Source organism: Vulpes vulpes, chromosome 6 (assembly GCF_048418805.1).
Source record: "Vulpes vulpes isolate BD-2025 chromosome 6, VulVul3, whole genome shotgun sequence".
Classification (NCBI taxonomy): Eukaryota; Metazoa; Chordata; class Mammalia; order Carnivora; family Canidae; genus Vulpes; species Vulpes vulpes.
The window spans coordinates 5,187,434-5,207,323 of NC_132785.1; the positions used below are offsets into that span (position 1 = coordinate 5,187,434).

Here is a 19,890-nt window from a genome sequence, read left to right on the forward strand (position 1 = left end):
TGGATTAGAATCCCAGGGGCCGCTTAAAGGCTTATGCAGAATGGAGCGAAGGGATCAGAGGAGGAGAAAGACAGGAAAGGAAAACAAAAGACTTCAAAATGAGCCTGCAAACTAAGGTTTCAAATCACAGAGAGACAGTCGACAAAATCAATACTCAGAGCATGAATTCATCTCAAGCACAATTAATCCTTTACAGCAAGTGTAACACAGACATTAAAATAAGTATTCTAAGGATTCTCAGCAAGAGCTCTGAAGTAATCATATCTGTTAAAAATTAAACAACAAAATGCTTTAAAATGATATTTAAAAATGCTGATGTAAAAGCAGAATGGAGGTGCCTGGGTGGCTCAGTCAGTTAAATGGTTGACTTCAGCTCAGGTCATGATCTCAGGATCCTGGGGTTGAGTCCCAGACACTCAGTGGGAAGTCTGCTTTACCCTCTCCTTCTGTCCCTCCCCCTGCTCATGCTCCCACTCACTTGCTCTTTCTTTCTCAAACAAATAAAATATTTTTTAAAAATAAAATGGATAAATGTGAAAAAAACTATTGCAAAAGTTGAAAAAGATTTTTGAGGTTATTGAAATTAATACACACACACACAACTCAGTCAACTATGTAGTCTAAACTAGATACAAAGAATGAATTTGTGAATTTGAAGGTGAGTTTACTGAGAAACTCACCCAGGATTCAGCATCCAGAGACACAGACTGTGATTTTTAAAAACATAAAAAGACAGAAGATAGAGGGTAGATCAAGGAACCCCAAAGGGAGCCCCTAAAAAAGGACGAGCAGAGATATAATAGCCAAAGAACTAATAAAATGGTTTTCCCAGGTTGAAGAAATATCCAAATCCTCAGATCAAAATTACATCGCATGTACCAAGCTAGATATTAAAAAATAAATTCACATCTAGACAAGAGTAATGGATCTGAAGACTATTAAAGATAAAGACAATCCTTAAATCTCTTAAAAGTCATCAGGTAGAGAGGACAGTTGGTCTGCTGCAGAGCAACAAGACTCCGCCCAGATTCCTACTTTACCACCATGGGTTTCAAAAGACCATTGAAGAGCTGTCCCACTTGGACATGACATTTGGTGAAACTAGTCTTTGAAAGTGAGAGTAGAATGACATTCTTGTCAGACATGCAGAGCACAATACAACCTACCACGAATAGATCTTCACTAAAGCAACTTCTCAAAGATTGCTTCAGCAGGAAGAAATGCAAACCCAGGGAGGCGCCACAGGATACAACTAAACAGGGAGCACAAAAATTGATAAAACTTGTCAGTAAACTCTATTGACCGTTATCTTAAAGTTACTTTTTGTGTTTTGAGAAAAACAAGGCAAAAGTTGTTGGCTTCATTTTGCCTCTTTCCCTTTCAGGGTAGTTATGTCCCTCACTAAAAACACCCTTCAGTTCAAGGGTTTTTGCTTGTATTCATCTTATTGATTTGTTTTGAGTAAGTGAAAAATTAACACGGTTCCCAAATTCTGTAGTATTTTCAGATTCTGAAGTACTCAAAAATGTTTACTCAAAGAAGGGTCCCTCCTCCATCTCATCTACCTTCTTATTCCAGCGTCTTTTCCACTCAGTTTTCTATCCACCTGCTGTAATTAACCACAATCTAATGGATTTCTGGCCTATTCTTCCGGTGTATGTTTGTCTAAAAATGATCAGATACACATGTATATTCTTTCAGTGGAGTTACCTTAATCCATCAAATATGTTTTAATAGCTCTGAATCTCAGAGAGAGAAGTTTGAAATGCCAATCCTTTCCTTCTCAGAAGTCCCATTGCGGGAAGGTTGATTTATTTTGCAGATTTGCCTGCCCTGACTTCAGAAACATTCAAATGCACTGACCAGTGGGAATTCAGGTATGACACCTGGGTTTCCTCCACTTGCAGAGGTAAGCTGTGACCTTATAACAGACAAAATGCCATAAGAGGCTGCCTTCAGAAGGACTCATGATGAGCTCTGATTTAGATAATGGCACTTACGGTGAGCTTTCCTAAGTAAATATGATTCAAAGCAACCTGATTTTTTTTATTGCTCTGAGAAGTCTCTAGGACGTAATATTCCTACTCTCTTATAGGTGGGTCCATCACTGCATATGAACAGGGAAAGATCTCTTTAAATGGAGACTCTGTAATCCTCCATACAAGCTTCCTTCTCAGCCTTGTAAGAGCCACAAAGTTGAGAAACTCGCCTTCCACTTCTTCACCTAAGTTGAAAATGTTGAAAAAGACAGAGACAAGGGAAGCCCTCATCAGTTCTCCAGTGGAGACCTCCCCTCGGCATGGATTAGGAGCCATTAGTCCATACTCTAGGGCTATTTTTCTTCAACAAACCAGACACGTTTCTGCAACATTACTATACTTTTATTTTCAGCCTCATCTTTCTTGAGGCGTTAACTATCTTCTAGATGGTCAAAAGTAAGAACAACTCTCATCATACTTTCTTTTTTGAGAGTGAAAGTAGTAGCTAAGTCAATTGATCACAGAAATGAGAGGGAACATGCCATTATATTTTAACCAGTGTGTAAAGAAGGCTCTTATGTAACCAGCCAGCCCGGCTCTTCCCTCCAGAGAATTTTGTTTTTCAGCAAATTGCTGTTGGGATGAAGCTTTATAGCATTGGAGTCCTTGTAGCCATCTTCCTCTTGTGTGAGCGGCATGTCTTCGCTTTTCAGAGGTAACTCGATAGAATCTTAGGTGGTGGGGGGCCAATTTCCTCGCTTGTTTGCCCCACATGGAATCCAGTCAGTGCACTAACCTGGGAGCAAAATGTTAAAAGTTTGAAGGTCAGCTCTTTCAGAGATTTTCCATGTTGCCCTGATGAAAAGTACATTTCAGTGTAATAAGGATCTCACTAGATCTAGGGTCTTTTTTTTGTTTTGCTTTTCCTTTTCTGGCTCTAGTTTTATTACTGAGAGAAAGCTGGATGATACTTATATTCAGGGGCTAGGGAGATTACAGAAATAGAAGCTTTTATAAAGGTGATTATTTACACTCTAACACATCACATGATTTACATTTTTTTGTCTTCACACACAAAATATATTAACTGGATAATTTGTGTTAACTATGAATAACCCGACTATGGGTAACTATGAATATTTTCATCTTGTACATGGAATACAGGGAGAAGAAGGTAAAGGTATGAAATAGGAGGTTTGGGTTGTGCGTGAGTATTTATGTGGAATATGAAAGGAAGAATAGTTGTGCTATAAAGAACACCTATGTGAATGTATCTAATCCTTATTTAGCTTAGTTGAGTGATTCCCTGGAGATTTTCCACTCTCAACCACTTAGAAGAGTACAAATGAACTCCCATTCTAACACATAGACTATATGGCAAGTAGTTCACGCTGTGTGTCATATTGTGATTTATTACCTAGTGAACTCGAAGACTTTTAAAACTAGTTTTGTTTCCTTTGAAACTGTCTTATTTTTTCCCTTTGTTTTGCTTCTATGATTCTTCTCTAATCGTCTCCAAGACAAATGCCTCTCCACATTTAGTGAATAGCAGAGAGAGGAAGGACATACCAAGGAAGGAAAATTCTATCCAAAATACTTTCTTCTGGGGGGGTGGGGGGGTCCTGGGCAGCTCAGTTGGTTAAGTGTCTGCCTTCAGCTCAGGTCATGATCTTGAGGTCCTGGGATGGAGCCCCTTGTGGAGCTCCCTGCTCAGCGGGGAGTCTGCTTCTCCCCTCCCCTGCTTGTGCTCTCTCTCGCTATCTCTCTCTCTCTGTGTCTCTCTCAAATAAATAAAGAAAATCTATAGGAAAAACAAAATACTTTTCTGAGTCAGAAAGAGGCACATGACAGCATTTAAGGAAACAGAGCTTGACTTGAGAGCCTGATGCTGTGTTTGTACATTATCACTGTTTCTTTTTTGTTCAATATGATTGTCAAGTGTCACACAACAAATTCCATCACCAAGTAATGATTGCTAATCGAAACAACATGTGAGTCAAATTGCTAGAATAACTGGTGACTGATGTCTCTACGTGTTATCAATAAGCCAGATGACATAATTTCTAAGGTCCTTGCCATTTCTAATATCTCATAACTTGGCAATTGGCTTTACTTAAAAGTAGGGGAGAGGGCAGGAGGAAAACTGATCTCAACATGTCCAGCTGGGTACTGTGGCAGTATCATCCAGGAGAGGGGAAAAGGAGGGGACACATGGTTATCTAGCACCTGTGTCGCCTCACGCACTGGGCTCAGCACTTAGAAACATCATCTCATTAAATGCCTACAATCCTACACCCTCGGAATCTTTATGGCGATACCCAACAGAGAAGGAAACTGAGCCCTAGGAAGGATAAATCATTTGCCCCAAACCAAACAGTAAGTGTAGAGTTTGGATTCAAACCCGTGTCACCTCACTCCCACCTGTTTCACTGCATAGTATTGGTTCTAGGATCTAGGAATTAGGAAGAGAGCTCACTTGATGGAGGTCAGATTGAGTCACAGTGAGTTTGCAGAGAAGACAGGTGGTCCCGAGTGCAGCCTTGGGGAGAGGCGGGCTGGAAGTCCAGGGTCCAGATCTTCACCGTGCTGGGTCTTTGGTGGCATGGTGCCAGCCCCTTGGCAGAGGCTGCAAGGCCCAGCCGGCCACCATCTGGAGCCTGGCATGAACTGGACTCCTAGATAAGACAGTCACTATCTTGGTAGTGTCACAAGCTTCACCAGACTTCACAAGACTGTCACAAGCTTCACCAGGTCACTTCAAAATGAGAAAGCACATGACAGTTTAGCGGATATTATGCCAATAAAGGATTTACACACACACACACACACACACACACACACACACACAGACACAGATAAAGCAAAGAAATATGTGAGAATATTCCTTCATGCACAGCTTTTCTTACTATTTCTTGCTTCAGCGTGTACTTTGGAGTCCGATCGATAACTCTGCTTGAAGAGAAGAATAAAAACATGCCTACATTTGAACCAGTCACGGGGTATTGAAAATACTGTCCATGTGTACTGGGAAGGGCCTAGCTGATAGCTGCAGCTTCGCGGGCAGATGCGTACCTGAGTCCACCACCCCCTCCACTAGAAAAAAATCTGAACTCTTTCTGTGAGTAAAAATAATTTTTTTTTAACCAGCTGTTTCTGAGCTCTGCTTTTCCAGAAACAGCCTATTACTGAAGCTTAAAGAGAAATCTAATTTCATTCAGGCGAGAGACTGTGATGAATTATTTCTGGGGGCAAGCCCATAACCCCTTCTAGAAAAGAGGCTGAAAAAAAATAAATAAAAATAAAATAAAATAAAATAAAATAAAATAAAATAAAATAAAATAAAATAAAATAAAATAAAATAATAAAATAAAATAAAATAAATAAAATAAAATAAAATAAAATAAAATAAAATAAAATAAAATAAAATAAAAAAGTAAAATAAAAAAAGAGGCTGTCGCTCTGGCTTTTCCCTAACGCTGTTCTCTGTTACTGCTTTCTTGGCCTGATGCTTTTTCTAACAGCACTTGGTATTCAGGCAATGCCTTAGCAGCTGATTTGTAGGTGCATTTTGACAAGTCTCATCAGGTAAATGCCCCCAAATGAAAACAAGGACCCCCCCAAAAAAGGGGTTAAACGCGTGACCACCAGATGCCAGGGAGGAAGGCAGCAAACACACGGAACCCAAAACAGGTCTCTTGCAAGTTGTCACTTGCTGTTAAAGACCACACAGTGTCAAGGGCAAAAATGAAATCCTGGCAGGAACCTCGCAACCAGAGAGGTATGCACCGTGTTGTGCTCTGATGACCCGTCACGGGGGCTGTTTATTGGAAACAGGGCAGTAGGGGAAGCACAAGGGAGGAAAGGAAGGGAGGTGGGAGGGTGGAGCAGGCCTGCGGAGCGAGGCCTTCTGAACTATGACTAGGCCGCAGGCCTTGGCCCCTCTGTGGGCTTCACGGGTACCCGCCACCTGGAGCCCAGTTTATTCCCTCGCACTGAGGTCGTCCTCATATAACATTTTCATCTTAAACAACAGGGCATCAGGGGCCTTAAGACGCTGTAATGCGTAAAACAAAATTGCAGCCTTGAGCTCAGTTCCATCGCTCAGAGGCGTCGCACCCAATTTTCAAACTCAAAATAACCTTCTAGAACCGATGGCGAATGTGAACCTTCCCCTGGAAACTGTCGCTCAGGGCTGGAACCTGATGAACACAATCCTGTTCTTGGAGGGAACCATGTCGAGGCTCAAAATCTCCAGATCTGGCCCCACAGCTGCGGTTTATTAGTTGTGCGGCCTTGGATACTTTTTTTTTTTTTTTTAAGATTTTATTTATTTACTTCTGAGAGAGAGAGAGAGAGGCAGAGACACAGGCAGAGGGAGAAGCAGGCTCCATGCAGGGAGCCCCATGCGGGACTCGATCCCAGGACCCCAGGGTCACGACCTGGGCCGGAGGCAGATGCTCCACCGCTGAGCCTCCCAGGTGTCCCTCGGGGTTTAACTTCTTAGGAACTGTTCAGATTCCACTGCTGAGGAACTCTCCAGACCAGGGCTAGATGCATCTCTTGTGACTCCATGTCCCAGCCCCAGGAATCTTGCATTCACTCCCACGTGTTCGTCCCCTGCAGGCGGAGCTATCTGACAGCATCTGAGTTACAACTACCCACCTGAAGTATTTCTTCTTTGGGTTTTAATTACTGTCCAGCCAACTGGAGGCCAGCCACATGCATGCTTGGCCTTCTTGGGAACAAGCCAGGCACCAGTTCTTGTGTCTCTAAAGTCGAGGAAGTATGTTCAGACTCTCCCATTACCCCTTGGAAGTCCTCCCTGCGAGGTGGGGATGAGGGAAGTAACACCCCCAAACTTCATCCCCTTTGGGAGAAGGGACACTGATAGAACCGCAACAACTTGCTCCAAAGAAGTGTTGTCGCAAATCTTCTCCCTTTCTCCACTCTGACCACTTTTCATAGAATCTTTCTCATGAAGTAAGAGGACGTGGTCAGGAAACTGATCCTCAGAAACTGGGAGTTCTGCATACGGTGACCTCCCTGACCCTCATCCCATTTCCCCATTCTATTGTGTTGGCACTTGGGCCAAGCAGGTGGAGACAGGGAGTCCTGCTCACTGCAGTTGGAACTTGCACACATTAATATTTTCTGGAACATGTTTACCCTCATCTTTTTAGTCCTCGTATTTCCCAATTTATGTTTTCTGCATTTCCTTAAATTTTTTCTCCTTAAGAGAGAGGGATATAGCCATTGGGATAATACTTTTTTTTTTTTTTAACCTTTGCTTTTTCTTTTTTTCTCCTTTCTGTTCATTAACTTTGGTCAAGTACTTTAGAGGAAGGTCCTTACCTTCTAATCAACACGACACTTCCTTTACATAGGACTGAAATTTAGCCTGTTTAGCAATGGAGACCTCACTGCTTTGTAAAAGGCGTCCCATTTCATTGTTAGCTTAAGTTGTTAGGAAATTCACTCTCGAACTAGGATTCACTCATAGGAGTCCCGACTTCATATCAAAATAGAGCTTTGAGTTTTTCTCTCTTTGGCTTGAAATATAGACAAGGGCCACAATCCTGACCCCAGCTTTTAAGACCCTTGGTGGTCAGGTCCCATCCTGCCCATTCATCTTGGTTTTATTTCCTGGTACATCCCAACAGAAGCCCCATATTCCTGCCCAGCCAGATCCCTTGCTATTCCTTGAGCTCTGGTTTTGCTTTCCCACTTATGCGTCGGCACTTAGGCCATTTCACCTCCAACTCGCTTGCCAAACGTCTACCGATCTCAGTCTAATGGCGTCACTTCCCCTTCACTTTCCAGATCCTGCCCATCTCAGAAGTCCAGCTCAGAGTGTCCCCATTCTCTGATGACCTCAGCCCAAGTAACTTCTGACTTTGCATTCTTGTAACAGAGAATACAAACTTACAGAGCACTTTGCATGTTTTATCCCACATGATAGACCTTTGTATCCATCGTGGGTTAGTTTCGCCAGGCAGCAGCAGCTCAGATAGACATTTATATGTAAGAAGTTGACTAGAAAGTGGTATTGGGACCAACATTTGCGCAGGAATTAAGGAAAGAGACCTGAGCAGAGGAGGAACTGAATAATGATGCAGTCACACGAAGCCCTGGGATCCCTAAAGCAGAGTCATTCTTGCAGAGTTATCCCAAACTGGGGCAAGGGCATATTCCTCTATAACCCATATCTATTAGACATTGGATGTGGACTGTACCTGGGCAGGGGCATGACCTTGCCAGCATGACCTTCTTCAGTCAAGAAAAAGTCCTGGAAAGGGACTCGAGGAACAGCTGCCAACACTGGCAGACACTGGGAAAATGATCTATTCCTGGATGGGGGCCTGGGCAGCACAACGTGGCATCTCCTACGGTCCAGCCCTTGTGCCAGATCAATCTACCTCAAACATAAGCTTGGGGTGCAGCTCCTCTGGGATTTCGGAGTTTGCCATGTTTGCTGGAGGAAACATACGAGAGGAACATTAGTGGGATTCACCGTTCAGTCCACCACAGCCGACCTAGTCTTGAGATGATAACCAATACTCATCTTTTTCTTTTTTACAACCCATTCCGTTTTCCTTTCGCCAGCACCTACCGTGGTCTAGGTGACTTACCTGGTGAGATGATCCAGCCTCTCGACCTTCAAGGGTCTGAGCCTCCCATGACCATGCCCTTCCGGGCCATGACTATTGCACTAGTCTATACACGTCAACACGGGTTAAGGGGGAATTACAGAATGCCTGAGCTTATCACCTGTGGACCAAATACAGTCTTCCCCGCCAGCCTAACCGTGCAAATGCAGCCCTTTAAAGCCTCCTGGTTATCCAGGTCATTTACCTCATCTGGCATAACTTCTCTCCTGTGGGACAAGGAGAATGAAATGACTGGGTAGCAGCAACAGCTCTCAGTTTAACAAGACTCTTGCCATGACCCTTGTGGGAGCTTTTCTCTTCTGGGGACCAGAACTTTTAAATTTACAGAGCCATGTTTGCAGATAGCAAGTGAAAATTGCCCTGATTCACCTGGCATGGTGGTGAATAAAGCCACTTACACTTGGTTCCTGGAACCATGGATTCTAACTCGTGGAGACACCGCATCGTATCATGATTATTGATTTAAAACTACATCCTGGAAGATGTTGCCCTTTCCAAGCCAGCACCTCAGCTAATCCATTCTAATTGCTGTACGAGGCTAGTAGCTTCTGGGTGGTGTGTGGGTATGTGCCCAGTGGATCCCACGGTAATGTGCCCATTCTGCGCCTCCCTTGATTTAAAGTGATCCCTTTTTTTTTTTTTAAGATTTTATTTATTTACTCATGAGAGACACACAGAGAGGTAGGGGGCAGAGACAGAGGCAGAGGGAGAAGCAGGCTCCATGAGGGGAGCTGATGTGGGACTCGATCTCAGGTCTCCAGGATCAGGCCCCGGGCCAAAGGCAGCACTAAACCGCTGAGCCACCTGGGCTGCCCGTAAAGTGGATCCCTTAATCAGTTACAGTGTTGGGTGGGATCCCTTGCAGAGCAAACACTATGTAAGTCCTTGTATGGTAACACTAGTTGAGGCCCTGCAGGTGGAAGAGGCAAATACAGACCCAGAGTGGAAGGGGACCAAAGTAGACAATTCCTCACCAAGTGGTTGTTTAGTCTCTTTGAGGAATGGTGCTGATTAAAGGGCTTGGTTTGGGTTTCTGTTGCTGGCAAGTTGGACGTTTGGCAACAACAGTTGCTCTTTCAATCTTGATGAGTAGCAATTCATCCTGTTGGGCCATGTGTAACTTTACCCCTGCCATCGTGTCTGTTCCATTCATGTGTCCTTTGTGCCGACACTGGTATGACTGTGAGAGAGGCTGGCTGAAATCCACTGCCCTTTTTTTTTTTTATTTTATTTACTTATTCATGACAGACACAGAGAGAGAGGGAGGCAGAGACATAGGCAGAGGGAGAAGTAGGCTCCATGCAGGGGGCCTAATGTGGGACTCGATCCTGGGACTCCAGGATCAGGCCCTGGGCCAAAGGCAGATGCTCAACCACTGAGCCACCCAGGTGTCCCTCCACTGCCCAATTATTTTGTTGACATAGTTATTTAGTGCCTATTGTTTGGTGGGTGCTCTCTGTTACGTGCTACAATGTGATACAAAGGTCCCCCCACTTCCCTAGTCCCCCAAAAAGTAGACACCAAGATGAAATTAGGCATACAAGAGATGTAGGGAGGAAAATGCTTGAGAGAAAGAAATAAGGAGGGGACAGGAAGAGGCTCTCAGGAGAGACATCAGACTGCAATGCAGGTTTAACCCCTGTGCAGGAGAAAGGGAAGGAAGGCAGGTAGACCACGGAAGGTTTATAGTGCAATTCTAAAAAAGGTTTTGCAAAGTTGATAAGATGGTTCTTGAGCTAATGTCATCCATCAGAAGAGCCCCTCATCTTTCAGTAATGAGCCTGCCTTGGCCTCTCCACCATTTTCAGTTATTAGCTGGAAGCAGCCAGTAAAAACTACGGCCTTAGCATTAACATAGGGACGGAATTCAAGCAGAGCAGCTGGCGCCTTCCACCAATTACACATCTTACAGTTGGAGATCTTAGAGGTGTGTTCTCATGGCTACTCGATCTTCCATTAATTGGTCATAATGGGCTGCCACGTGTGGCACGTGTCAGTATGAGTGGAGAGAGGCACGGGTGTAACATGATGACATGTGGGTATGGGCCACCTGGTCATGCACCTCACTTGTGTCCCTAAATCCTACTTGTGCCTGGTCCCAGATGAATCACTTTGGTCTCACGATGGATTTCTGGTTGGCCTGCCCAACCTCATGACATGACAAGGGTATCAGTGTCCTATTGCTACTGTAACAGATTAGCAAAATGAGGGTCTTAAAATGGCATAAACTTATTATCTTACATTTCTGCAGTTTAGAAATTAAAAATGGGCCCCACTGGGCTGAAATCAAAGTGTCAGCCACCACTGTGTTCTTCTCTAGAGGCTTTGAGGGGAAAATCCACTTCCTTCCTTTTTTTCCCGTTTCTAGAGGCCACCTTCATTCCTTGGCTTACAACCCTCCCTTTACCTTCAAAGCCAGAAAAGGTGAGTTGAGTCCTTTTTGTTCTGAATTGCTCTGAACAATCCTTAGGCCAAATCTCCCTATGCCTTCCTCTCTGTCTCCCATCTCTACTTTTGAGGATCTTTGCAAAATCTTTGGGGCTTACCCAGATAATCCAACATAATTATCCCATCTCAAAAGACCTAATTGTATTTGCAAAGCTGCTTTTCCCCTGTAAGGCAACAGGTTCGCAGGTTCTAGGGATTAGGACACGGACATTCTGGGGGTCCTCACTGCCTACCATAGTATGATAGAACCCGGTCATGATGGGTGAGACTGGCTCCGTGACCACTTGTTACCCATGGTCAGGTAATCCATCTCTGCCAGGGCCCAATAGCATGCTAGGAACTGTTTTTTGGATGATACATAATTCTCCTTTGCAGACATCATGGTCTTGCTGTCAGTCTCTACATTATGACTCTCCTGTTGGGACACACCAAAACCTCTACCTGGCATCTTTTCCCACCATAGATGCCTCTATTCTTTTATGGCCTGCCAGGCCATATGGCCCAAGTGACGAGGCTTCTTGTACCACATCCTGAACCTTTCGGCTCTGGGCCTCTCCATCATAAAGATGACAGTCTTTCATGTCACCAATTAATGGGTTGAAGCAATATATCTGAGTGAGGTATATCCAGAACCCAGGATACTTACCAGGAATTATGTGCCTTTCTTCATCAGGAGAGATATAAAATCTTTTATTTTAATAAAATCCTTTATTTTGGAGGGAATTTCCCAGCCTATCCCAGATCACTAGACCTTTAAAATATCCCTAGCTTGACAGTCCCCTGAATGTTTACAGTATTACCCCCCAACACGCATACACACCCTTGGGAGCACATCTGTCTTACCAAGACCTCCAACACGCCTGGCACGTCTTGTTCATCTGATCTAAGATTCACATGATTTCCTTTACATAGTAGCCTGAGATATCCAGACAGGCTAGTTAGTGGAAAAATTAATTCAAGTCAAGGAAGACTCTAACTATATACGGTGTCTGTCCCAAGTAGATGTGAATTGTTTGTGATGTTTTTTTCTCATGGAGATAGCTCGCTCAATAGCTGAACACCATATATCTAATAAGACTCTGCCCAGCGAAGAGACCACACTGAGCACTGTGGCTACAATTTGCTCCTATTTGGTAGTGTCTGATTGCCTATGCACAACCACTAAGACCCATCTGGTTTTTGTGAAAGTCAGACTAATGAATTTAAAGTGGATTTGTGGCAACCACCATTCTTGCATGATTAGGTCTTTAAGGGTGATGCTAATATCTACCATTTCTCCCAGAATGCTTCTTTGTGTTTGCTTTTTCTTCCTTCTCCTGCTGAGAGAGGGGGCACAGTTTCCCCTTTGGCTTTTCCCACTATGATAGCTCTTACTTTACAGGTAAGGACCTGATGTGTGGGGTTCTATCAGTTACCAAGTATTCCATCTCAGTGTTACATTTGGGGACAGGGAAATGATCATGGGTGATCCACGGACCCAGGGCAGTGCCTCCACCAAGAGCTGGACCTAGATTTAGGGTTCCAGACTGCTAAGCATCAATGTCAACTTGGACCCTGCAAGATGACCTCAAAATGATTGAGCAGTTTCCTTTCTCCAGTGTGTAGAGTTCCTGAGTACAGTTTCATAGGTTTCTTTGGGAAGGGACAGAGGAAGTCATGGTCATATGCACTTTCTGTACTGTTGCAGGGTCTTTCTTTGTGGGGACTTGTCTCCTCACTTCAGGCAAGAGATTCTGGGTCTAGGGACTGGCCAACATCTGGAAACAGGGCAATGGATTGTGACTCTGGATTGGCATAGCTGTCCTTAGCTTCTCTCATATTCATCCTTGATTTATTTTGATTGTAAAGATTGAGCAAGACTTTTGTTGGCTGCCATTTATCTTGCCCTGGGAACTCTATGTTCTCTTAACTAACTCTATAGCTTTCTGTGGGTCGAGTTCTTCTGGCTGCCACTCTGACCTTGTTGTTAATGAAAACAACTGAGCCCAACTTGTCAAAGATGCTTAAACACTGCCACCTGGCTTCTATCGTATAATGATTTCGTCATGGCCATCGCTATTGGGGAGCTCAGTTCTGGAACATCATCTCTTACTGTCAGCCCTCAGAATCTACTCCCACCTCTCCTCCTGGCCTCCTAACTGGTAGGTAGGGTTAAGTCATGACATAATCTGGCTGCACAAGTGCTGAGTATGCTAAAAAAGGAAAGGGACTATATCCCTAAAGCTGTGCACTCGCCCAATATACAGAATTTGACATTCCAGTTAGATCCTTGGGAGGTGGTGCTAATTGCTGCTAGGATGGTGTTTGGAAGCTGGTAGAAAAAACAGTGGCCTACATTTAATGAACTAGAAATGTCAAAGCTATTATGGCAGATGGTGAAAGAAAGGATAAAAAAAGTCCTAGAACAGGACATGCTAGAATGAAAAGAGACTGACGAAAGACTAGAAAACCCACTGTACTCCCCTAATGGGCTTGGAGGACATTTGAAAACAACAAGGAATGTACTAGCAAAAGGGTCACTAGCGGTATAAGAAGCTTGGCAGTGGCTTTTTCATAGTCAGTATAGCTTTCTAATAGCTTTCCCCCCTGATTAAGTAAGAGTTCTTTTTGGTTAATAAATAATATTGAAAGGCATAAAATTGGGAAGAAAAACCTTTATTTGGATTTCATCACCCTGAGAAAACATCATTAACATTTTGGGGATCATTTTTTCATACATTTCTCTATACATTTATATACACCCTTGTTTAATTTTACACTCATTGAATACCGGGTCTCCTACCAGAACTATAGAGACCTTCCTTTTAAAAAACAATCTTATTTCCTCCTTCCATGTCCCTCACCTACCCAGTCTTTTCATTGTCATTCCCCATCATCCAGATAGATGTTGGCTATGTACTGCTTATTCATTCACCACGTTCTCCTCCTGCTTTTAACACGCGTAGTTTTCCTTTTTCTCATTTTTTTCTTCACAAAAATGGGATAATATTTTATTGGCTTCTCCATTTCTTGCTTCTCTCTTTCAGAATGTCATATAAATCTCCCGCAAGTTAACTGTTCTAAATCTAATTCATTCTTTATAATGGCTACAAAACATCCCAGAATGTGCAGACACTACCAGCATTCAACAATTCTGTTACTGAGAAGCATTCATGTGGTTTCCAGTAATTGTTACTACAAATGATCCTGCAGTACCTGCCTTTGAACATATTTCCTTAAGCACTGGTTGAATAGTGTTCACTAAAACTGTACCAGGGATTGACGTAAAATTTCCTATTCTGTTTTTCCTGTGAGCCAATCCTTCCCTCTTCTGAAAATCAAGGCTCCAGAGGCTTATTTCCAGAATTTAAAATCTTTTAATCAGGCTTTCTAAAATAAAACCACCCTCCACCCTGCTGTCAAAGTTATTCTTATAAATCACAAGAGATATCCTTTTCTGAACTCCTAATTGCCTCTAAGATAAAGACCAGATTTCTCAATGCGCACTCAAAACCTTCTCTAGAGGAGGATGAAAATAAGTTTCAAATTCATTTTTGTTTAGCTATGATCCTATCCTACACTTGGCAACAATGAACAGCTTGCTATATCCCCAACAGCGCCTTTTTGTCTCCTGCCACGGGGCCTTTATACACTCTAACTTACTCAATCATCTCTTCCATAAAGCCTTTGCTAATAATGACAAGCGTAAGTTGCCATAATCTCTTTTGTATTTCCAGAGCTCTTGTTACATTTTTTTTAAATACAATTTTTATTTGGAGTATTTTTAGATGTACAGAAACGTTGCAAAGATATTACAGAGTTCCTGAATACTCTTCACTCAGTTTCCCCTACCATTAGCACCTTCCATTACCATGTTATATTTGTCAAAACTGAAAATCCAACATTATCAACATTATTATTATTATTATTATTATTATTATTATTACTTAAACTCTAGGCTTTATTTGGTTTTCATCAGTTTTTCCACTTATGTCCTTTCTCTGCTTCAGGATCTAATCTAGGATACAATGCTGTATCTAGTCATCACATTGCTGAAATTTAATTTATTGAATGCATTGTAATATAGATAGATAGATGATAGATGATAGATATAGATAGATAGATAGATAGATAGATAGATAGATAGATAGATGATAGTTTTTGTTTTAGAGAGAGAGAATGAGTGGGAGAGGGAGAGAGAGAATCTCAAGCAGGCTCCATGCCCAGTGTGGAACCCAATACAGGGGATCAATCCTACAACCCTGAGATTATGACCTGAGCCAAAATCAAGAGTCAGACACAACCAACTGAGCCAGCCAGGCACCTCAAAGTCTAAGACTAGTTTTACTTTTTTAAAGATTTTATTTATTTACTCATGAGAGACAGAGAGAGAGAGGCAGAGACACAGGCAGAGCAAGAAGCGGGATCCCCTGCAGGAAGCCTGATTCAGAACTTGATCCCAGGACCCTGGGATCATGACCTGATTCGAAGGCAGACACTCAACCCCTGAGCCACCCAGGCGTCCCCTAAGATCAGTTTTAAATAAGGAACAAAACATTTTCTTTGTGATTAAAAAATATGTTTATTTATCCCACATTTCAAAGACAATATTTGTCTAAAAATAAAAGAAAAACTTCTTTAAGTTAAAAAATGAACTCCCTCTGGTAAATTGGTAAATGCCACCAATATAGCTTAATTTTAATGTAAATAAAATTGTTCCTTAGAGGTTTAGTAGAAATTTGAGAATGCCATGGCTGTTAACAGATACCACATATATCTGCAATTCCTCACCTCACTGCTTCCATTCTCTATTTATCCAAATCTCCCTCATCTGCACAAATGGATGGAGAACTGCAGTATGAGAAATGTTATTAAGAAATTCTTTTCTTTCTGATTAGGTGGTATGTAAAAATAAAGTCAATCCATGTTGATTCACACTAATCTATTGCCTTGGCTTTGCAAGAATTGCTAAGCAATTATTATTTATTACGGCCCTAGCGAGCATTACAAGGTGGGAAGAAATATGACAAAGCAAAGGTGAGAAAACAAATTAAACCAGGTGTCAACTTAAAAAAGAATCTGTTGATGTAATTCATCACTCTAAGAGGTGAAACTAGAAAACTTCGTGCTCGTCTCATAAAAACATATGATAAAATCCACACCCATTCTTTATAAAAACTCAAAGCAGAGAGTAGAAGGAAACTTCTTCACCCTGATGAAAGGTACCTACAAAACCCTGCTACCAGCATCCTAATGGTAAAACACTATAAAGCTTTTCTTTAAAATTATGCATCATGCATATTATTTCCACTGCCATTCAACACTGTACTATAGATCCTAATCAGTGCAGTAAGGCAAGAAAAAAATCTATAAGCATTGAAATGAAAGAATCAAAATTTAATACGTGCAATTATAATGATTTCTTGCAAAGAAAAAACAACATTTCTACTTTAAAATGATCAAAACTACCAAGGGACCTGGATAGAAAAATCAATATATAAAAATTAATTTCATTCCTATACCTCAAAAGAAAGAACTAAGAGATGGAATATTTTACAAATCACCATTTATAAAAGAAAAAAGAAATTTCCTAGGATAAGTATAATTAAAAGTATGTAATATTTTTATGGATAAGATTATAAAAAATTTTTTTGAACGTTATTTAAAAAAGGCCTAAACCAGTAGACAAATCTATCATATTAACGATAGGAGACTCAGGAGAATACCAATTCTCCCAAATTATTGCCTTATAATAATACTAATCAAAACCCAAACCTTTTTCATGGAACATGACAAGCTGATTTTTAAAAGTTATTTGGTAAAAATATATAAAATGAATAAAAATAAATTAAAAATAAAATTTATTTGGAAAAGCAAAATGTCAATACAAGAAAATCTCTAAAAAGAACTAGAGAAGGGAGAGGGGAAGCAGGAGCTTGTCCTGTAGGCTGTTAAGATTTAATAGGAATCTACAACGCCACAAATGAATGGTATCAGCCTAAGGATAGACAAGTAAATCCAAGATCCAAGAAATAGACCACACCACATGAGTAAGGGTAATCCTTGATCGGCCTGTGTAACTAATGCGTCCTGAAATAGCTTTATTTGCCACAATGAATGTTTCTCATTCTTCTCACCAGTTGATGAAGCCATCCATCTCTCCCTGGTCCTCTCCTCCACCTTGGAGATCTGAACTACTTCCCTACTGTAACTCCCTTGGATTCTCTGCTTCTAGCCCCAGGGTGAGAATACATAGCACATAAAGACTACCACCTGCTCTTAACTGAGGCACATCACTCCCCCTCCCCATATTCCTGTTGCTGAGCACGCAGGCACAGGGTCTTTTTTTTTTTTTTTTAATGCCAGTTGTCGATTTATTGTCTTTCATTTCCAAATCCACCCTTCTTTTTTTAATAAAATAATTTTTTATTGGTGTTCAATTTGCCAACATACAGAATAACACCCAGTGCTCATCCCGTCAAGTGTCCCCCTCAGTGCCCGTCACCCACTCACCCCCACCCCCCACCCTCCTCCCCTTCCACCACCCCTAGTTCGTTTCCCAGAGTTAGGAGTCTTTATGTTCTGTCTCCCTTTCTGATATTTCCCACACATTTCTTCTCCCTTATATTCCCTTTCTTTTTTTTACGATTTTATTCCCTTATATTCCCTTTCACTATTATTTATATTCCCCAAATGAATGAGAACATACACTGTTTCCTAGAGGAGAACACAGGGAACACCCTTTTTGAACTCGGCCACAGTAACTTCTTGCGAGATACATCCAGGAAGGCGAAGGAAACAAAAGCAAAAATGAACTCTTGGGACTTCATCAAGATAAGAAGCTTCTGCACAGCAAAGGATACAGTCAACACAACTACAAGACAACCGACAGAATGGGAGAAGATATTTGCAAATGACATATCAGATAAAGGGCTAGTATCCAAGATCGATAAAGAACTTATTAAACTCAACAGCAAAGAAACAAACAATCCAATCATGAAGTGGGCAAAAGACATGAAGAGAAATCTCACAGAGGAAGACATAGACATGGCCAACATACACATGAGAAAATGCTCTGCATCACTTTCCATCAGGGAAAGGCACAGGGTCTTAACACAACCACACGGAAGAATGGGGAATGCAGTGTTTTGGTGTATCCCCAGAAACAAAAAATGACGCGATGAACAAGCAGTCTCTGGCAAAGAGTATGAAAACATATATGACAGAAATGGCATAGCTGATCCTGGGGAAAGTATTAGTGATTAACAAATGATGCTAAGTAGAAAAAAGCAACTCAAGGACTTCTTTCCAACGCACCCAAATAATTTTCAAGTAGATTTAAAAACATCAATAAAACAGACAAAACTAAAAGACAACCTATTGAATGGGAGAAGATATTTGCAAATGATATCTCTGATAGAGGGTTACTATCAAAACTATATGAAGAACTTGTACAACTCAACACCAAAACAATAGAAACCCAAAGAAACCCCCAAATAGTCCAATTAAAAATGGGCAAAAGACATGAACAGACATTTCTCCAAAGAAAACATACAGATGACTGACATATGAAAAGATGCTCAACCTCACTCATCATCAGGGGAATGCAAATCAAAACCACAATGAGCTATCACCTCACACCTGTCAGAGTGATAACAAGTGTTGGTGAGGATATGGTAAAAAAAAAAAAAAAAAAAAAAAAAAGGAAGCCTCATGTACTGTTGGTGGGAATGCAAACTTGTGCAGCCACTATGAAAAACAGCATAGAGCTTCTTCAAAAAATTAAAAATAAAATCACCATATGATCCAGTAGTTCCACTATGTATTCATCCAAAGAATATGAAAATACTAATTAGAAAAGATATATGCACCCTTATGTTTATTGCAGCCTTATTTACAATAGCCACATTATGGAAGCAGCCCAAATGTCTTTTGATAGATAAATGGATAAAGAAGCTGTGATATGTATATATAAATATAAATATATATATATATATATTATTTATTATTCAGCCATGAAAAAGAATGCAGTCTTGCCATTTGCAACAACATGGATGGATCTAAAAAGTATAATGCTAAGTGAAATAAGTCAATCAGAAAAACAAATACCATATGATTTCATTCATATGTAGAATTTATTTTTTTAATATTTTATTTATTTATTCATGAGAGACACAGAGAGAGAGAGAGAGGCAGAGACACAGGCAGAGGGAGAAGCAGGCTCCATGCAGGGAGCACACCCTGGGCCAAAGGCAGGCGCCAAACTGCTGAGCCACCCAGGGATCCCCTCATATGTAGAATTTAAGAAACAAACAAGTGAACAAAGAGAAAAAGGGAGAAAAACCAAGAAACAGACTCAACTATAGAAAATAAACTGATGGTTATCACAACAGAGGTGGCGGGGAGAATGGGTGAAAGAGGTGAAGTGACTTAAGAATATATTTATCATGATGAACACGGAGTAATGTATAGAATTGTTGAATCACTACATTATACACTTGAAACTAATACGACACTGTACATTATACTGGAATTCAAATTTTAAAAAAAAGAAAGGCAAAAGTAATATAAGAGAATATCTTAAAGATCTAGGGATTGGGAAAAAGTTCTTAACACATAGGAAACCACAACTATAGATGGGAATGATATATAAAAATATATCATAAAGAAAGAAAAAAGACAAACTGGTACAAGATATTTTCAATACATATAACTGACAAAGGGTTAGTACCTAGATGATAAAAAAGAAATACTAGCCAATTTTCACAAAAGATAATTGGATGGAAATAACTGTACTTCACTAGTAAATCAGAAAA

The 19,890-nt window shown here is 41.2% G+C and overlaps 1 protein-coding gene and 1 long non-coding RNA gene across 3 annotated transcripts in view; one reads left to right on the forward strand and one right to left on the reverse strand.

Moving 5' to 3' along the window:
* Positions 1–2,359: 2,359 nt before the first annotated feature.
* LOC140599285 (uncharacterized) overlaps positions 2,360–19,890 on the reverse strand; it is a 52,353-nt gene continuing 34,822 nt past the window's right edge. Inside the window, exons 2-4 of one of the 2 annotated variants that reach the window (XR_012001981.1) lie at positions 8,213–8,451; positions 4,456–4,734; positions 2,360–2,775 (exon numbers count right to left, since the gene is read on the reverse strand). This is a non-coding gene — a long non-coding RNA (uncharacterized lncRNA). Of the gene's footprint in view, positions 2,776–4,455; positions 4,735–4,885; positions 4,959–8,212; positions 8,452–19,890 lie in introns of those variants that run through there. The other variant, XR_012001982.1, reaches the window with a different exon arrangement.
* The window catches only part of CPB2 (carboxypeptidase B2), a 51,897-nt gene continuing 34,569 nt past the window's right edge, over positions 2,563–19,890 (forward strand). The window contains exon 1 of the mRNA XM_026017260.2: positions 2,563–2,694. Within this exon, the coding sequence (XP_025873045.2) occupies positions 2,621–2,694 (74 nt within the window). The 5' untranslated portion in view covers positions 2,563–2,620. The remainder of the gene's footprint in view (positions 2,695–19,890) is intronic.